The 21,484-nt window shown below is 42.6% G+C and overlaps 1 protein-coding gene across 4 annotated transcripts in view; it reads right to left on the bottom strand.

The window, feature by feature from the left end:
* Tmtc1 (transmembrane O-mannosyltransferase targeting cadherins 1) overlaps positions 1-21,484 on the bottom strand; it is a 209,708-nt gene that overhangs the window by 80,337 nt on the left and 107,887 nt on the right. For all 4 annotated transcript variants that reach the window (XM_087658354.1, NM_001431791.1, XM_087658355.1 and 1 more), the window contains 1 exon segment: positions 14,465-14,654. In XM_087658354.1, coding sequence (XP_087514480.1) covers positions 14,465-14,654 — 190 coding nt within the window.

Here is a 21,484-nt window from a genome sequence, read left to right on the forward strand (position 1 = left end):
GGAAGAGAGGAAGGAAGGAAGGAAGGGAGAAAGGGAGGAAGGGAGGAAGGAAGGGAGGAAGAGAGGAAGGAAGGAAGGGAGAAAGGGAGGAAGGGAGGAAGGAAGGGAGGAAGGAAGGGAGGAAGGAAGGAAGGCAGGAAGGAAGGGAGGAAGGGAGGAAGGGAGGAAGGAAGGGAGGAAGGAAGGGAGGAAGGAAGGGAGGAAGGAAGGAAGGGAGGAAGGGAGGAAGGGAGGAAGGAAAGAAGGAAGGAAGGGAGGAAGGGAGGAAGGGAGGAAGGAAAGAAGGAAGGAAGGGAGGAAGGGAGGAAGGAAGGGAGGAAGGAAGGAAGAAGGAGGAAGGAGGAAGGAAGAAGGAAGGGTGGGAGGAAGGAAGAAGGAAGGAAGGAAGGGAGGAAGGAAGGAAGGAAGGAAGAGAGGAAGGGAAGGAGGAAGGGAGGGAGGAAGGAAGGAAGGAAGGAAGGAAGGGAGGAAGGGAAGAAGGAAGGAAGGGAGGGAGGAAGGAAGGGAGGAAGGAAGGGAGGAAGGGAGGGAGGAAGGGAGGAAGGGAGGAAGGGAGGAAGGAAGGGAGGGAGGAAGGGTGGGTGGATGGTACCAGAAAAATGTCAGTCAAACTTGTTCCTTGGTCCCCACATGTGCATGTGCACAAACACAAACACAAACTTCAAAGCTGGTTCCTGGAGGCTGGTACACCTTCCTCACTCATTCTACCTACTCAGCCAGGGCCCCTGACGGGTCTCTAAGAAGGGCCCAGGATGGTCTCCTAAGACATGAGCATGCTCCAGACCTCAGGTTGTATGCCATTTCATCCTCGCCTGATGTCCGTGGGATGAGCTCAACAGTGGCAGAGTAGCTTCAGCAACACCAGTTGGCTGCTCTGCCCTCGGCCTGGCTCAGGCTGGTGGTATAATTTCCTGACTTTCTGAAGTGTTGATGTTTCTTTGTAAATGCTCACAGAGTAAAAATTTAAAGAGGAAAAAAATCGAGAGACTATACCCCCTCTGAGACAAAAGCAAAGTGCATAATAACTCCATGCCATCTCTCAGCCAATTTAAACACAGCTTTTTCCCAGCCCAGACTCTTGGCCAAAAAGGCACTGCCAGATCCCCTAATGAACAGAGCCGGAGGCAGGTTTAATCACAGCATTCAAAACCGACATTTTGGATTTCTGCTCTTTGATTTTGAACCTTGGTTGCTTTTTTCCTAACAAAGCTTTGTGTTTGATTTGTATTTAATTAACAGTCTGAACTTTCTTGCCAACACTGGTTCCCGAGATTCTACTTCTTATCTCATTCAATTGTACAATTATACAGCTACACAGCAGGGTTAAATTAGGTGGCGTGCTAAAGGGCTCAGACTCTCTTACTCTGAGCACGAGCTAATTTAAAACTTTACTTGGAAATGTAAAGTCAAATTTTTGTTTAAATATGTTGTTAAATGTTTTTTTTTTAAATTAAGGTGGATATCTTCAAAGTTAAGCTACACCATAATAAGCACAAAACGCACATTTACTCTAAGCTAAGCACTCAGGAGTTAAGGGAAGTCAGTAAAGCAGAAAATGCTAACAAATAAATCTTTACCTGATTAGGATGAAAACATTCTCATCTGGGATGGCTCTTCATCACCAGCTTTGGTTTTAGCAAACATGAAAGCAAGTAGTAGAAAGCTACATGTGTTTGTTTTAGAAAGGGTTAGGCTAGAGTAAGGGAGTGGCAAGGTGAGTTATCTTCTAAGGGTCTACTCCATGTAGGTAAGGCCTTCTGTGGGCCACAGAATGTGTCATACCTCAGGCGACCTGCTAAGCTGCATTGGTGGTGACAGAAGAGTGGCAGGAACACAAAAGGTTGTCATTTAACTTCAGGGGGTGGTTTTTGACACTTAACTGTCAATACACTTAGGAAGTAAAGGCTTAAACTAAGGGCTGAAAGCCAGACATAGTGGTGCACACATGCCATCCCAGGACTTGGGGAGTTTAAGCAGGGGGATGAAAATTTAAGTCCAATGTGGGCTACATAGCTGTCTTAATCAGGTTTCTATTGCTGCAACAAAACACCATAACCAAAAAGCAAGTTGGGGAGGAAAGGGTTTATTTGGCTTGTACTTCCAGATCATAGTCCACATTTGAAGGAAAGCAGGACATGACCCTGGAGGCAGGAGCTGATGCAAAGGCCACGAAGAGGTGTTGCTTACTGGCTTGCTTCCCTGGCTTGCTCATGTGCCTTCTTATAGAACCCAGGAACACCAGCTCAGGGATGGCACTACCCAAAATGGGCTCCCCACGCCCCAACACACACACATACCATGACCACTAAATTGAGAAAATTCCTTACAGCTGGATCTCATGGAGGCATTTCTTTTTCTTTTTCTTTTTTTTTTTTTTTTGTTCTTTTTTTCGGAGCTGGGGACCGAACCCAGGGCCTTGCGCTTCCTAGGCAAGTGCTCTACCACTGAGCTAAATCCCCAACCCCAAAATGTCAATGAAATGAATCCTTTTTTTTTTTTTTTTTTTTTTTCCCCGGAGCTGGGGACCGAACCCAGGGCCTTGCGCTTCCTAGGCAAGCGCTCTACCACTGAGCTAAATCCCCAACCCATGGAGGCATTTCTTTAACTGAGGCTCCTTCTTTGATGACTCTGTCAAGTTGACACACAGAACCAGCCAGTACAATAGTAAAACTCATACCTCCCTCTCCCTGTGCTGTGTATGTGTGTGCAAGTATGTGAGGAAGTGTGTGCTGACCAGTGAGGGCAGGTATAGAGGGCAGAGGTCACATTGGTATCTTTCTCTACAGTTCACATTGTTTTTGAGATAGTCTTTCAGGAACCTCAGAGCTAACTGTTTGGGTTATGCTGGCTGGCCAGTGAGCTCACAGACTCTACCTGGCTCTGCTTCCTAGCAGTGAGGTTACCAGCACTTTCGTTTGGATTCTGGGCATTCAAATTAAGGTCTTCACAATCCCCTGTAAAATAAGCACTTTACCACTGTACCATCTCTCTAGCCCATGGGACTCTTTCTTAAAACAAAACACCTGAGATCTGACTAACTACAAAGTCTGTCCTCCTGCTATAAGCAATGCCAAGTGTGGGAAGAAATGTCAGGGCAGGAACATCAACCACAGTTTAGATGTGTCAATACAGAGGAAGACAGATGAGGTGCTGCATAATGTAGAAAATTTCATCCCTTAGGGCAGTCTCACAGAGGGCATCAGATAAGTACAAACCTACAGGCTACACAGCACATGTGCCCTGTCACATGTTTTGCTTGAGAGAATCAAGGAATAGTCTGAGATGGTCCATCACTCTCCTGAAGCCCAGTCTCTGAGTCCAGACACACAACACACACATGCTCAATACCTGCCCCTGGTTAAGACATAACATGCTGGGCTCAGGAGTAAAGATGCCTCTACCAAGCCTGACCACCTGAGTTTGATAACTGGGATTCACGTGATGGAAGGAGAGAACTACCTCCTACAAGCTGTCCTCTGACCTACACACACACACACACTCTCTCTCTCTCTCCCTCTCTCTCTCTCTCTCTCTCTCTATTTTTTTAAGACAAATTTCACTGACTTTGGTAGCTGAAGAAAAAAAAATCAGTATTACATCCAAAAAGGACTGTGGAATGATTACTTTTGGCATGACAAATCAAACACCTGATAGAATATTTTTTGCAAAGCAAGTAAAAAATTAAACTAATTCTAGTGGCCACAGAGATGCAGAGCAAGCTGAGGGACAGTGGCCTTCTGGAGTTTAATCTCATTCTTCTTCTAAACTTATATCTTCAATATTCAATGATTTACAAACTGCAGACCACGGCTCTTCTAGGAATGTAGTGTGATTTATAATCAGGGGTTACAGACAGATGAATCTCACATAGAAAGGACTCAGAAATAGCGGTGAACTTGGGGAGTGCACAGGGGACCCCATCAGACGCCTGGGCTTCAGGAGTTGAGTCAAGGTGCCTATGCAAAGCTAGAGAGCATGTGTAGATTAGTCTTCCCTTGTGTGTGACAGGAGCGGGAAGAGACAGCCTGTCTCTCAGAAGCCTAGACTTAGCAATAGGCTCCTCTGGCAGGATGGCAATGACTATGACACTGGAATGCTACTGTGTTAGTCAGCTATGTGCTGCTGTAACAAAACACCCATGGTAATCATTTGAAAAATTAACGTTTGTTTTGTCAGTTGTGAAAGTTTCAGTCCCTCATTGGTTAGATTCCTGTATTTGATCCTATAACCCATCACTTCAAGAACTAAGCCCATCACTTCAAGTACTAAGCCCATCACTTCGAGGACTAAGCCGATCACCTCAAGGACTAAGCTTATCAACATAAAGACTAACCCTGTCACAGTAGCCAAAAGCAAAGGAAGAGCAAGTGGAGTCAAAGTCCCAGCGGGTACCCCAGTGACCTGACCTACGACCTAAGAGCTTAGCCAGGTCCCATCAGCACATCAGGCCAGGGACCATGCCTTTGTCCCTCAGGCTAGAGAGCATGGTCTTAGGAGAACATTACAGATCTAAGATCAACAAACTTAACTTCTCAAGAGTATCTCAGGAAGGGAGGGAAGGGGAGAACAGTTAATCATTCTTTCCTTTGTAAGGACTCAGTGAGGAACAAGAATGATTTTAAGGCAGCAGGCTGGTGGCTGGATGGCCTCTGCTGAGCCTGAGGAAGCAGGCAGAGCATTTCTAAGTGAATCTGTCCTATGGATGTGCGAAGCTGGCAAATTTTTTTTTCTTTTTTTACCAATCATGTATGTGCAGGGACTTCTAATAAGCAGAAACTCACTCACCCCCACCCACACTCCCCACCAAAGCCCTCTAAAGATGTTGATGTTATAGATGCCATCAACATCTTTCTGCTAATTAAGAGACAAGGAGCTTTTCTTGTTTCACAATCTACCCACATGGTAGATTACTATACATGGGTGACAGACAAGGCTGGTTGGGAATCCTTTTTCCTAAGCACTAAAGAAAAAGGACACTGAGATTCGGGCATGGAACTGAAGTTCTAGAGAGTTCTCCTGAGGTAGATTTGGTTTCTGTGCCCAGCCAGCATCTTCACCCAGAATCAAAATGTCTTCTTTACCACAATGTGTTATAATCCAGGGGATATGCCCGGTTTTTCCACTTCTGAGGTATGTGATGGTAAAAACCTAACGGATAATTTCGTTCTCACAGAGGCAGTTAATGGGCTCTTTTCACAAATTACTGGCTTGGCAGTCTTCCCTCACCTTTCACTGTGGGTTCACAAAGCTTACTTGCCACAGCGTAGATTGACTGGACTAATGACATGGGGCAAAGGATGGAAAACAAGGCTTCAGGGTGTAAAGTGCTTTCCAACGCCTGTAGCTTTCCAACGCCTGTAGCTTTCCAACGCCTGTAGCTTTCCAAGTTCAGACATGTACCAACAACTTCGAAACTTGTTTCAAAACAACTTGCTTCAAAGCAAGGAAGGAGCACCCATCAAAGGGCCTGTTTTCATTAAATACAACAAACTGAATCTCTAACATGGATGTTTAGTGAGAGGCAAGGTCTGACATTAGAAAACAAAACTGAACCAATGGTCCCGATGTGGGAGTCATGTTTTCTTGGGTAATGTTGAAGGTACTAAGAGAAACACATTCTAGAAAAACGCATAGTTAGAAAAACAAACAGTAATGAGTTTCCTCAGCAAGTGGTGCTCAATTATGCTCAAATAAAGCCACTGAAATGATGAGAACCAGAATCTATGAAAACTCGTTTATTGACCAGTCACTCAAATCCAACAACCTGTGGTGCCTGAAACAACCAAATACCAAGGAAGACAACATTAGTAAGTGCTCTTCCCAATTAATCATTGTTCAATAACAAATGCCAGACTTATGGATTGCAAGCCCATAGCCAGTTTGGCGAGTTGAACTTGCCAGGTCATTTTGAAAATGAGGCCTCTGGCAAGCAGAGCCAGATGGAGTACAGACACAAAAGCATGTCTTACAAGGTTCTGCCCAAGTGCAATCATCTATTTGCAGGAAGTACTGGCTCTATGAAGCTCCAGGGACTCCTTTCTCTGCCCTTCAGCTCTCCTACCAGAATCTTCCATGATCCAGGTCTGGTAACTTTTGTGTAATCCTAGCATGTGCAGGGCTAAATTCAGAGAAGTCCTAGCTCCAGGACAGTCTGGGCTACATGAAATCACGTCTCTAAAATAAGAAAAGATGTTTCCAGGAAAGGTGCTTTCTTTAGCAATCACATTGACGGGCACTGGTGGGGACTCTGTCAGATCTCTGCTCTTAAAACAGCAGTGAAGCAAGTGAAACAGTTATTACTCTGAGTATGCTGTCACTTTGGAAACAGCCATTCATAAAGACTGAAACTGATATTACAGGTGACACTGCCTCCCTGGACTGATACTTAATAGATGGTTTTGTAGTAAACTGGACACATCCTGATTCTACAATCACAGGCACACACACACACACACACATATACGCGGGGGTGGGGGGAGAGGGAGGTGGGGTATGAGAGAGAAAAACAGAGAGACAAAAAGAGAGGTAGGGGGGCAGGGCATGGCAGTCTCCACACAATGAAAAACAAAATTCTGAATTGAGGACAGGCTGGACCAACACGGCAAGAACAAGGAAGCCAGTCAGGGCAGGGCAATAATCTAGGCAATATAGGATTGGATTATGCCTTGGACCTGGCAATGGCACAGAGAGTGGGGAGAAGTGTTCTCAGTATGGTTGAAATGAATTATATAGAATCTGGAGTGGGGCAGAGGGGACACAGAAGAGAAACTTCCAGAATCTTGGCTCAGGTGGACAACAGAACGCACCTGAAGGAAAAGGCTGTGGAAACAGGCTGATGCACTCATTCTGCAGTTCACGGGGCCGTTGAATTGGAGACAGGATGCCATATGCAGACAGCACTTTCTATTGCTAGCTTACCTTGCTGGGATGCCCTGAACATGATTTCATTTATCCCTAATACACTGTAAATGAGGAACATCCTATAGACCTCATCCTGTGCAAGACAGAAACACCAATGTTCTCATCACAAACTTGGTTTCCAATGACTCTGCTCTTTAAGCAATGTACACTTAAGAATGCATATTTCTTTTTAATAGGGGTCGCTCTCCACATGCTGTACTCACCCTCCCCTGATACTATGGACCCACCTTCTAAAGAACCTGGCAATTCATCCCTGTCTCATATTTTCCAAATCAATAAGCAACACAAGAGGGCTTTTTGTTCTTGGCTGCATGTTTCTGCAAATATGAAATTCATAATTACATATTTCATGGCTGAGAACAAGATGAAAATATGTGCTCCTTTCAATAAAACTTTACGTTTTGGTGGAAACACAAAGAACTGAAGGGCTGGATGTGTTATAAAACTATCTTTGACCTTTTAAGTTTAAAGTTATTAGAAGTACCATATAGCTACATGGTAACAGGTTAGTTCTACAGAATGATGATTCACTAAATTCAGAGGAATATCAGGTGTTAAAAAGAAGATTATGGGACTAGGGAGATCATGTAGTCCTTACTGTGCTTCCTGTGTTTGCATGAGGATTTGGGTTTGATCTCCCACACCGATGTCTAAAGCTGGATACAGCAATGAGTGCTTGTAACCCTGAGGCTGGTGAGTAGAGAGGAGCAGCTTGGAGCTTGCTGACCAGTCATATAATCCAACCAATGAACTCCAGGTTCAGTGAGCTTTGCCTCAAAAAAATAAAAATAAAAATGTATAAGGTAGAGGGGGTGACTGAGGAAAATACTCATTATCAATCTGTCCCCTGTGTGTGTACACACCTGCAACATACACACACATATACATGCGTATACAAGTGATGATTACCTTTCAAAACTAAATCAAAGCATTCACTGTGGACATTAAATTTCACTGACAATCAAGCTTACAAATCAAGGAAAATAAATAAAGCTGTTAGTGATGCATGAACACTTCTGCTAGTAATTCACAACATTCTAATTCTTCTATTAAGATATTTGGTGAGTCTTCCAACTGAGACATAAACAACAGAGCAGTAGGTAAGTTGTTTGCTTATTAAACTGTGATTTGTGCCAATGTGATTGCCCCATGAAGGCAAAGAATAAAGAAAATTATTTAATGATGTGGAAAACCTCCTGTGGGCCCAATCAAAAGCAGAGCAGAGAGCTGTAGAAACAAGCAGAGCACATCATACAGGACACTGGAAATATTATTTGTAGTTTTGACTTGCAGAGGAAGGAGTGGGGAAAAGCTTCACAGGTGATGTAGCTGTCACCCCCAACACTGAGAAGCTGTAGGAAGGGCTGGCTATTGGTCTCTGGTCTTCAAATAGTCACTGAATAAAAAGATGCATTTCTCATGCTTCCTGCTCCAGTGTTCACCACAGAGTAATAGAAGAGACTCAGTAGCAATAACATCAAGAGGACTGGGGATGAATATCTGTATAAGGGAGGCCCTGAACTCAGTCTCAGTGCCCTTAAAGTGAATTGCTTTTTAAGAAAATCAACTTTTGATAAATTTTCAAGTACTTTTAAAATCACATCTTTCCAGTTTAAAGACCATGAATGTGATTGGTGAGCCCAGTGCCCGCCTGTGCACACTTACTGATGCTAGCCTCTCTCTTCCAGCTCTTCATTAACATTCAGCTACAACTACCAGGGAGAGCTGGTTAATGCTAGGTCTCTCAGGCTGTATATACATCTATAAATGAGATCAAACTTGACCACAGGAGGATTTCTGGTGGTTAGATAAAAGCCAGCCTTCTTCAGAAACTTGTGAAGTCAGTTCCTATTTACCAAAAAAACAGCATTTGCTGCCACCTGAGTTTTTGGTCTTAGACATTCTGACTGGTGTGAGGTGGAAAATCTCCCAACCAAAAAAGCCCAGGATCAGATGGGTTTAGTGCAGAATTCTAGCAGACCTTCAAAGACCTATTATCAATACTCTTCAAACTATTCTACAAAATAGAAACAGAAGGAACACTACCAAATCATTCTATGAAGCCACAATTACGCTTATACCTAAACCACACAAAGACCCAACAAAGAAAGAGAACTTCAGATCAACTTCACTTAGGAATATGGATGCAAAAATACTCAATAAAATTCTTGCAAACTGAATCCAAGAACACATCAAAACGATCATTCATCCCAGGGATGCAGGGATGGTTCAACATACACAAATCCATCAATGGAATCCACTGTATAAACAAACTCAAAGAAAAAAAACACATGATCATCTCATTAGATGCTGAGAATGCATTTGAAAAATTCAACACACCTTCATGGTAAAAGTCGTTGAAAGATGAGGAATTCAAGGCCCATACCTAAACATAGTAAAAGCCATATACAGCAAACCAGTAGCCAACATCAAACTAAATGGAGAGAAACTTGAAGCAATCACACTAAAATCAGGGACTAGAACAAGGCTGCCATTCCTAGTCAGAGCAATTATACAACAAAAGGAGGTCAAAGGGATACAAATTGGAAAGGAAAAAGTCAAAATATCACTATTTACAGGTGATATGATAATATACTTAAGTGACTCCAAAAATTCCACCCCAGAACTCCTAAACCTAATAAACAACTAGCAAAGTGTCGGGGTATAAAATTAACTCAAACAAATCAGTAGCCTTCCTCTACTCAAAGGATAAATAGGCTGAAAAAGAAATTAGGGAAATGACACCCTTCACAATAGTCACAAATAACATAAAATACCTTGGTGTGACTTTAACCAAGCAAGTGAAAGATCTGTATGACAAGAACTCCAAGTCTCTGAAGAAAGAAATTGAAGATCTCAGAAGATGGAAAGATTTCCCATGCTCATGGATTGCCAGGATTAATATAGTAAAAATGGCCATTTTGACAAAAGCAATCTACAGATTCAATGCAATCCTTATCAAAATTCCAACTCAATTCTTCATAGAGTTAGAAAGAACAATCTGCAAATTCACTTGGAATAACAAAAAAACAAAAAAACAAAAACAAAAAAACAAAAACCCAGGATAGTGAAAACTATTCTCAACAATGAAAGAACTTCTGGGGGAATCACCATCCCTGACCTCAAGCTATATTACAGAGCAATAGTGATAAAAACTCCATGGTATTTGTACAGAGACAGGAATAGAATTGAAGACCCAGAAATGAACCCACACACCTATGGTCATTTGATCTTTGACAAAGAAGCCAAAACCATCTAGTGGGAAAAAAAAGACAGCATTTTCAACAAATGGTGCTGGTTCAACTGGTGGTCAGCATGTAGAAGAATGAAAATCGATCCATTCTTATCACTGTGTACAAAGTTTTGTCCAAATGGATCAATGATCTCCACATAAAACCAGATACACTGATATTAACAGAAGAGAAAGTGGGGAAGAGCCTTGAACACATGGGCACTGGGGAAAATTTCCTGAACAGAACACCAACAGCTTATGCTCTAAGATCAAGAATCAACAAATGGGACCTCATAAAACTGCAAAGCTTCTATAGGGCAAAGGACACTGTCATTAGGACAAAACGGCAACCAACAGATTGAGAAAAGATCTTTATCAATCCTACATCTGACAGAGGGCTAATATCCAATATATACAAAGAACTCATGAAGTTAGACTCCAGAAAATCAAATAACCCTATTAAAAAACGGACTACAGAGCTAAACAAAGAATGAAAACTGAGGAATATCGAATGGCTGAGAAGCACCTAGAGAAATATTCAACATTCTTAGTCATCAGGGAAATCATGCAAATCAAAACAACCCCAAGGTTCCACCTGATACACTCCTTTCCAAAGTCCACAACAGCATCCTTGCCTGTCTCATCTCAGAGCCTACGCTGCTCTCTTTATACCCTCTGTCTCTGGCTCTACTCACCATTCTCACTGTGTTCTCTCTGTCCACTTCTCTCTGGCTATCTCCCTACTCATACTATGTTGATATTCCTCCCCCTCTTTTCTCCCTGCTCTAGACTCTTCCAGATGCCTCTGGATATTTTCTATCTTACACACACACACACACACACACACACACACACACACACACACACCCCTTTCCTTTAACCAACCATGGAGCAGTCACAATGGCATTTTCTTTACTGCACCTTCTCACAGATAGTTAAACTAGTGAGTTCAGCTCTGCCCTTCTGTGGCATCCGAACACACAGACTCTGTACATTTCTGTGGTGGTGTTTGTTATACAATTTGAATGGGGAATGTCACAAGCATGTTCAAATGTTTGAGCCCAGCTGGTAGTACTCTTCTGGGAAGTAGAGTCTAGCTGGAGGAAGTGGTTTCCCAGTGGAGGGCCTTGACTAATCTTCCTGACCCATTCCTGCTTTCTGACCTGTCCAGATGTGAGGAGGTAGCCTCACCCTCACTACCATAGCTAGGTCACGATGGACTGTATATCTAGACTATAGGCCCAAAGAACTTAAAAATGTTTTCTGTCACTGGGATGAAGACACCTGGGGAAGAGTGAGGGAGAGGTTGATGCTCATAAATAACAATAACTTTATATACATTCTGACCGTTAGATACAGAGACAAAAGAAGCAGTCAGTGGCTTTGTCTTAACTCTGCTATCAGTACACAGGATCCCTTTTATACTTCAGGGGTTGAGCTGTGACAATTTCAGGATGAAGACTATGACAATGACTAGACGCTGCCAACAGTATGTTCTCAGTGTTCCCCTGTGAGGACTACTGTACTATGTCAGAAGGCATGGCGTGTTCTGGTCTGGCCTCACAGTGACATGCAGATAGGGTGTTGAAAGGGAACAGACACAGGTGACCCGCAGCAGAGCTGATCATAAACCCTGGCCTCCCTCCTCCCCTAGGACTTGGGGTAGCTCTCCTCTAACAAGTCTCTCCTCACACTGTACTACATTCACTTTCAAATTCATTTCAGGAAAAGATTATACATGAAATTCTAGTTCTGATCAAGGGCAAGTACTGACCATGGCAGACAGCTGCTAAGGTAGAAAACTGTGGCTCACGTGTGGCCACAGGTAACAAGGTAGCAGAGGAGGAGCTGGCACAGATGGGGCTGGAAAGCTGACCTGGCTGAGCCCACTATGGAGCTGACCTCAAACGTGGGACCTTGGTGGCACAGTTTGGAGTCTCAACTACCATGGGCCCCAAAACACCACCCAGAGGGTGGTGGTGGGCTAGAAAGACTGGGTCCCTAATATCCCGTGAGGAGAACGTCCATGAACTGAAGAAATGTGTGGGAAAGTGCTGTGTGCAGAGAATGGGAAAAAGTCAGTCAATGAAGGAGAAAGCAGCATGGACAGAGATCACTCGCTGCTAACTGCAGGCTCTGTCCTCCAGCTCATTCCGATTTTACTACTCACTGAATTAAAGCACGAGGTGTATTCCATCAGGTAAGGACATGTTGGAACACAGAAATCAATGTGCCTCAAGAATGAACAAAGTGCAAACTAATTTCCAGCAATCTGGACTTACGTCAGGTTCAACTGCATAGGTCTGTGACAGAACAATTTTGTACCACAGGGTTGGCTAATTTATGCTTCTAAGATAAAGCTGAGACAGATCATATGGGCAGCAAAACTTCAATATCTTAAAACAGGAAAAAGCAACAGCAAGGTGTTCCTTCCTTGGTCTGTCTGTCTGTGGGGTGAGGTGTCCACTTGGCTGCTCTTAATCCTATTCTCAACGAGGCTGGGCTGTCCATCTGCAGATAACCACTTTCCAACAGTGGCTCTTACTCTGGCCTTGCTTCACTGTTGAGAATGTGGGGGTCTTACTTAGCAGTGTTAGCTGGGATCTCTGTACACCAGGTGCCTTCTACTTGGGGAGTAGAGAAAGAGGATTGTGATGTGGGCTACCAAGAAGAAAGTAAGGCAAAGAGCCAATACTAAAGGAAGTCCCAGGAATGAATGAAGCCACATCTTCAGGTGAGGAAGTGCAGTGGCTACCTTCTTGTAGCAGGCCTCCAGTGAGCCTACATTGCAGCTACCCCACTGCTCCAGTGCTGTAGATTATGTTACCTCCCTATAGACCTGAGGACTAGGCTTGTTTTCCAGGTCTCAGAACTTGAGCCTGTGATTTGTTCTGGTCTTTAGGAAACCATCAGGAGACTGAGATAGACATATCTATCACACAGAAACCAAGTTTGGGTCTTCATACATTCTTGGAAGACACTGTAACAACTGAGTTATTTCCCAGCCCTGAATTTTTTGAGAGTGCTAAGATTTTTGGTCAGAACTTTAAAATTGTTGTTATTGTTTCTTTGTTTTGCTTTTGGTTTCTGTGTGGATTTCTTAGTATCTCTGCTGTGCCTGTCTGGTTGTGTGGCAGCCAATGATTTGAACAAAAATTATCAAAGCTAACTCTCACTACTGAATGTCGGCCCTCCACTGCTGAACCTGTTTGCATCGGAAGAGAATAGTTCATTCAGATTTTCCCCAATGAGTCTCACATTCCAAAGACTTTCATGCACATATATAATGGCTTAGCAGTCACTATGAACTCATGGAGAGGCCCTCAGGCAGCTCTCTCCAGCTTTGTCACTTATAAAATCTCCCCCTTAAATTCTAGTTACTAACTAGGCATGACCACATTTGCCTGTAATCCCAGAATTTAGGATATGGAAGCAGAAAGATCAGAAGCTCAAGGTCATCCTTCAGATACAAATGGAGTTCAAGGACAGCTACATTAGTCCATCTCAAAACACTGAACAAACAAAAATTGCAGCTGCTTTCACTTTACTCCAACATCTGATCAACTACTTCCAACCAGGAAAATTGTGGTGGGAAGGTGAGGACACCCCAGGTGACAGTTGGTTCATCAGTGTGGTGGCAATTTCTCAATCAACATTTTCTAGCTTCTTCTACCTTTGATCACTTTTTCAAATGATTTAGTTTAATAATTTTGTTCAATTTTATATTTTTCTGACTGAAGAAGCCATCTGATATAATTAAGTGGACATGAAGTCTCAATCATATCTTAAACACTTATAACTATTATTTATTAAAATTTATGACATCATATCAAATACATTCTTTAAATATTAGCCAAGCATACCAGGAGGAAACTTTTATTTTTACAAAGTATCTAGACATTATCAAAAAACTATACAACGCTGGAGAGCTGGCTCAGTGGCTAACCTTCCAGAGTAGAGTTAGGTTCTCGTCACCCAGTTGGCCAGTTCATAAATACCTGTAACCTAGCTCCATGGGATCTGTCACCTTTTTCTGGTCACCACAGGCACCTATACACTCATGGCACAGCCACATGGAGACACATAAAAGTAAATCTTTTAAATAACGACAACGCAAAATTAAGGTGGGCATGGTCTATTAGCCCTGCTAAAGATTTAAAAGTATATTACCTATTAGAAGAACTTAATTTGCAAGGTTTTCTGAGTAAAGTTCACATGATTTTGACCAAGAACCCTCATTAAGAAAAGGAGCATCAATAACAGATACAGCATGTCTTTAAATATGAGGATCTATTCATTCTTAGAGATTACCTTGAAGGCTGCCACACAGTGCAGGCTCAGTAAGGCCATCACCACTGCCAGAAGGATGGTAGCAAGGTTTCTCACATCCCATATGGTCTCCACCAGAGGGATACTGCCCACTTGCCAGTCATAGCACAGGGTGATGGGTGCCAGCAGAAGCCATACATTGAAGGCCAGGAGGTAGGAATAGGTAAGGAACCTACAAAGAGAACAGTTTTGAAATACAATTTCCCACATTTTATAAACACTTGCTTACCACAGTTCTATCTGACCTATTGGTGTTTCTGGTAGAGAAAGACAGGGAAAGATGTCAAACATCCATTAAACTGATCTCCTAGGAACTTACCTCACAGCTTCTAAGCACCATGTTGAGTGCTGACTTTAACAGAAAGCAAATAAGACATAGTTCCTATGGAAGACATCTAAAATTATCACACAAGTACATACAGAACCCAGGGTAAATGCAGTGAATTCCTGACAACAGTAAATGGTAAACACACTCTTGCTTTGTAGGAGACCCTGTCACTTAGACTGTTGTCTCATCTTGCTATTTGTCTATAATCTGTAATACATTTTAAAACATCTCATCATTTTGATAGCACATTGATCCAGACTTAACTATTTCAGAAAGTAAAATATGCGTGGTAGAGAGATCAAATCTCTTATATACAGTTGTAAGGGTAGAGGACATCATGGGAAGAAGGTAGTGGGTGGGTTCTCATCCTCACTTCCTGCCTAGGACAGGGCTTTAAGGTGAAGTAGATGGCATTCCACTCAAACATCTTCTTTGGGATTAGAGGAAAGTGAGTTTACCTAAATTCACTAAAGCCTGCTTATTCATTAAGTAATATTCAAGGTCCTTGAGAACTTCAGGGCTCTCAGTATGGAACATATCCATCCAACTCTCTACATTAGGAGGTAAGAAACTGCTACAAGCTTTACAAAGCCACATCCCAAGATGTTCTGCCCTTCCTAACCTGCATTAAAATGCTTGCCCAAGTAACCACACAGTTAAGAAGAGAATTTCTTCTTTTCTCCAGTCAACACCTAATAGGCCTCTCTAGGCATCCCTCCTAGAATGTGTATAAAAGAGGGTTTAGGATTGTGACTGTGTAAGCCTTTGGCTTAGCAGGCATAATTCTCAACACATAAGCACAGTGACTGAATCTGAACTGCAGAATCTACTTTTCAAAGCCAGGCATGGTGATAGGCTCCTGTGATATCAGCTGGTGAGGAGGAAACAGGACAATCACAGAGCTCTATGGCAGCCAGCAAAATCTACTTAGTGACTTCCAGGCCTGTGAGACACCCCATCTCAATGGAGGTGGACAATGTTTCTGAGGTAGAGGTTGACTTCTGGCCTCTAAAAACACATGCATTCCCATACTCTCATAGGCATATATGTGACACATATACACATGTGCACACATGTCTATGTTAAACAAACAAGCCCAGAATTACCATTCTTCAAGACCTAAGGGCTTTAACTTCAGCGGATGACGAAGGCTAAGGCATTGGTCTCAAGTGCTATACGGTACAGGTTCCTAATTAACTGCCAGCAAACAGATAAAGCCAACATATTCATACAAATCCAATGGACTGAGAATCTACTCTTATTGTCAATGGTTACTGAGTAAAATCTGTTTTTACCACTTGAAGTGATGGACAACCTAGTTACATTTATAACGTTCCATATTCAATTAAATAGAAACAGGTTACACCTTATCTCCAAGGACTATATAATACAATAATGTAAATTATATAGTGTGAAAGGACAGGAAAAGTGAGAAGAGTGCTAAGAATACAGGGTCTAAAGAGAAGCCATCCCCACAGGAGGATTCTTACATTGGCACAGGGGCCAGAACAGAATTTCTGTGTAACCTTTTGTGACAGTTAATCAGATGATCATCTTGACAGAATTTAGAATCACCTGGGAGTCATGTTTGTGGATGTGTCTGCGAGAACATAACAGAGGGACTGAAATGAGATGATAAAACGCATCTTGAATTTAGGAAGCACCATTCTCTGGGCTGGGGAACTAGCCTGACCAGCCATAGCTCTCTTTGATTCCTGATTGTGGTAACGTATTTATTAGCTGCCTAATGATCCTGCTACCATTCTTTCCCAACATGCTAGAGTATACCCGCAGTGTGAACCAAAATAAACCCTACTTGTTTCCTAAGTTTTTCTTGTTCAGTACTTTCCTTACAGTAAGAGGAGAAATAGCTAATACAAGTCCCATGGCTGAGTATTAATTTAGCCTGAAACCCATCATTATGAGGTTGAGTTACTCCAGGCTTTAGACAATCCAAGCTGATCTCTTCCATCACCTCCTCTCCCTCCAACTTTGCAGTGAGGAATCACCATGTCAGTGAGGAAGACTACTCTGCTGACTCTCAGACTCCAACACAGAAACAGGTAGGAGTGGGATTGCCTCAATGGTGTTTTCCACCACTCTCATTGCTTAAAATTCTTAATAAAATGCTAATGAATAATTAGTAAATAAGGACCAACTCCTTTCTGGTCTTGGATTTATGTGCTGTCACCTGCCACCTCACAGCAAACCAATGGCATTACTGTGGGCTGCTTTTCACACATAGGAGATGCCCCTCCCTTCAGTTCGGTGGAAAATCTCTGCACGGCTTGACTGGTGGATGCTGAGCCACACACTTCATAGACAAGGCAGTTGTCATTCACACCCCTCTTAAAATTACTTAAAATATTTTCTTCTTGAAATAAATGACCCAGCAGAGGCTGGGGTGGGGAGATAGCCATGAGTCAGAGGCTAGGCTAGAGTCCTACTGAGAACAAATCAGGTACACAGAGCTCATTAATTTATTTCAATGTCATAAAAAGAGACAGAAAACTTAATATGCTTGTTAGACATACACACTATGATGAAATTGTTTTGTCCTTGAATTTGAACCAGTTCTAAAGCCAACTGCTACTACAGAATATATCCAAGAACCAAGCAGAATATGTTCCATGACCAGGAACACAATGTCCAGGATGTGGGAGAAATCATTGAACCAATGAGCTAGGTTCTTAAACAAGCACGTGGTAATGTAGGATATTAAGTTAAGAATGGCCTAAGAGACATAGCACAGGGTATACTCTATTTAGATACTGGGATGGTTATGCTGATTGTCAATTTGACAGGACCTAAAAATCACCTAGGAGACAGGCCTCTAGGCATATCTGTGAGGAATTATTTAGATTATGTTAGCCCTTTGGTGTACCTTATGAGATTATCCTAATGAGGTTAACCAAAGTGGGAAGACCCAACCTAATAGCAGGTGTCAGCATTTCCTGAGCCTCAGTCCTGGACTAAATAAAAAGGAGAATTTTAGCTGAGCAGTAATGTTCAGCTCTCTGCCTCGAGTCTGATCAGCTGCCTTTAGCTCCTGCTGTCATTTCTCCCTCAGTGTAATGAGCTGTCCCCAGAAGCTCTGAGATAAAATAAACTCCCCCTTAAGTTGTTTTTGTTAGGGAATTTTATCACAGCGCATGGAAAAGTAACAAGAAAGAGGCTAATTCGAGGAAACCACTATTAAACTAAACAACAATTACATAGTTGGAAAAATGTAATATGAATGGATAAGAGAGCTGGATACAGACACTCATGATGTAAAACCACCATGTGAAATCAACTTAATATCAACACTGTGATTTACGATTTGCTTCAAAATAACTGACCAGGCATAGAGGGGAAAAGGAGAGGAGGCGTATGAATGAAACAGATGGCTGAGGATTGTGAGTGCTGAAACCAAATGAGGGTGTGGGTCTGCATATGCCACCTTCTCTACTCTTTCGTGATAAAACCTTGAATAGAAGAGAGCGACAAGTCTGCTCTAACATCTTACTTCTATAGCTACCTCTGGCCATGGACTCTCTGCTCTCATGCAGGGTTTGTGTGGAGTCCCTTGTCTATAGCTACCTCTGGCCGTGGACTCTCTGCTCTCATGCAGGGTTGTGTGCAGCCCCTTGCTCTGCTCTGCCCTCCAAGTTTCCCTTCCCTGCTTGTTTTCTGGAACTGCAATGTTGTACCAACTAACAGAAAATTAAGATGCATGGTTTTTTTTAAAGTTACAATTTCAATGAAAACAGAGTAAATCACAGACCAAACACAGTCACTGCTCTCTAGTTTGTATGTCTGATCACGCAGCTAGCTAGCAAACTCTTTAAGTGGTTTCTGAGATATGGACATAGCAGTGGAAAAATGCTCTGCAAATATAAGCAACAAAGAAGCCATTTGGAATCACTCCAAAACCCAATTATCTTTTAGGGAGGGCTACTTGAGCTAACTGTGATCAACAATTACAGGGTTTCTTTTTAACTCCTTCTCTATGAATTACATTCAAACTGCAAAAAGTTCAGAAATAAGATAGCCTGTGCAATATTTCTGCCCTGCCGGTTTCCTTCCTTTTTCTTTTTTAAAGTAAGAGCAAAAACAAAATGAATTATTTACCACCTTTCTACAAATCCTGTTAACAGGAGGGGAAACAATAAAACATCTTGCCAACAAAACAGAATGTACAACACAGAGATTTGGAAATTCAATGTAAACGATTTAGTGATTCATTTTTATTGAAAACCTGGAAATGACTGAAGGAGATTTATAACTAGATATGGCAGCTCTTGCTTATAACCCCAGAACTTGGGAGGCTGAGGCAGAAGGATCACAGCAAGTTTACAGCCTGTGCTATTGTCATGGATAGTCTAATTCTACAGTTATCTGAAAAGGAGAAGCCGCAACTGAGGAGCTGCCCAGATCAGGCTGGTCTGTGAGCATAACCTGCGGGACGGTCTTGTCTACTGATTACGATATAAGTGGACCCAGCCCGCTGTGAGCATCAGACCAGCCAGGGCTAGAGTGAGAGGCCCTGTCTCAAAAAACAGAATGACAAAAAAATACCATTACAGAAATACACAGAAAGGATGAGCTTCTTGGGATACAGCCCTACCAAACAGCCCCAAATGAAACTGTGTGACCCTGGAAACCATTTTTGTGAGGAAAAAACAGAGTGTTTTAAAGGCAGAAGTACACATGGACGTATGTGAGACTTTGAGTGAACCTACTGGCTAAGGAGAAGGATGAACGCAACACACTTCCTTGACTGGGGCACAGGAACAAAACTGTACACAAGCAGTAGTTCTTGTTTGTGTTTCGTAAAGAATGTGTTGCTGGAATCCTCATCCTCTTCACCTATGGAACTTCATCCATTCTCACTGCTAAACAACCTCCCTCCAACTGATGCAATTTGCCGTAAGTGGACATCTGGACTGTCTCTGTCTTGACTCTTAAGGATATTACTGCTATGAGCTCTGTTGAAATTTGATGTTAACATCACCTAACCATTGGACATTTGGCCCTGTGGACTCTACTTGGACCCACCAGGTTTAGGGACTAAGACTGTGGGTTTTGATGGTCTTTTCTGCTCCTCTACAGTAGCTGCTTACTTACCTCCCAGTCAACCTCCCAGTTCCCAAACCATTCCACTCTTGCTTCAGTAGACGTCTCCAGGCTCTTCTGCCCTAGGAATGACAGGGCTATGAAGACAGTCTACTCAGTATCATCTCCAGGACCAAGAACAGCCCGAAGACATCACTTCCTACACTGTCCTTCTCAATCGGCAGGAAGCTTTCTCTTGAATCCAGCCAGTATTAACTCATTCTGTGTGCATCTAGATGCTGAAGGTGATAAGCTCTGGCCCGACTCTCCATAAAGGTGTTTACATTGCATTACTGGTAAGAAGACAGGCATGGGTTATGTGGTTGAAGGACAGTATTTTAATATCAAATTTAAATCGAAGGGGCAGGGGGATAGCTGGTACTTAGACTCAATAGCTGATGCTGTGGGTTAACAGAATGGATGAGGTCTGTGAAGATAGCGACAGGCTTAAGGGTTCTGTTCTCATGGTTCATGCTACTGAAAACATTCACTAACAGTAAAATATAGTGGAAGAGTTGTTTCTACAAAACCTAGACCTGAAACTGAATAAAACAAGTCTTTTAACTGTGCTATCAATCATCATCTTATAAGCAGACACCACCTTGGGCTCCATCAGGCATTTCTGACAGGTAGCTCTCCAAAGCTCACTGAAAACACTGCACTACTTCCAGCCTTCCAGCAGTTGTTGGGGCAAATGGCTTCTGGTGTGGGCAGAGGTGATGGTCTCTGAAAGCTGAAACAGGAGCAGTCGGTAGACTGAACACTTGACAGTGTTACAGAATCACCAACTCTGGGGTGGCAAGTGTCATGAACATGTTGTAGTGGTTTTTTTCTTTAGATAGAAATGATGATGACTGTGTTGATATTCTATCCATGACAACTTTCAAAACAGCACATCATTAGGTCAGGGACAAAGAGAGAGACTAGATGTGGGTGAGCAGCAACAACACAGCACTGTGCATCCTTGAATGTTGAAAACAAGTCATAAACTATCTTGTTACAAGGGAGCATCTCATTTTATTTCCACCCACTTTTGTGATATGAACTTGAAAGCTTTATTGTGAGAGGTGTGAGCCCCACCAGCTTCCTCTTCTTCGCCGAATCAGCTGTTCCAGCTGGCACAACTATAAAATGCAAGCCATTCACAGCCCAGAGCTGTGAAGGCAGCAGGATCCATAGCCTAGTCCTACCTTGTGATATGCAGATGGAATCAGAGATAATTATATTGCCTGTACATCTTGGGACTATCAGGAATATATTAGGAAAATAAACAGAAGTGGGGGAAGGTAGAGATAAGCAAAGAACTGAGGCAAGAGTCAGTAGGTAGGTACATAGATTTAAAAGTCCATGGAATGGCCAGGGCTTGGAGCCTTTAATCTAGCACTCAGGAAAAAAAGAAAAAAGAAAGAAAGAAAGGAAGGAAGGAAGGAAGGAAGGAGAGAGAGAGAGAGAGAGAGAGAGAGAGAGGGAGAGAGAGAGAGAGAGAGAGAGAGAGAGAGAGAGAGAGAGAGAGAGAGAGAAAGCAATCAATCAATCAAGCAAGAAAAAAAGAAAGAATAAAGCCAATGAAAGTTCTC

This window comes from Rattus norvegicus, chromosome 4 (genome assembly GCF_021556685.1).
Source record: "Rattus norvegicus strain SHRSP/BbbUtx chromosome 4, alternate assembly SHRSP_T2T, whole genome shotgun sequence".
Classification (NCBI taxonomy): Eukaryota; Metazoa; Chordata; class Mammalia; order Rodentia; family Muridae; genus Rattus; species Rattus norvegicus.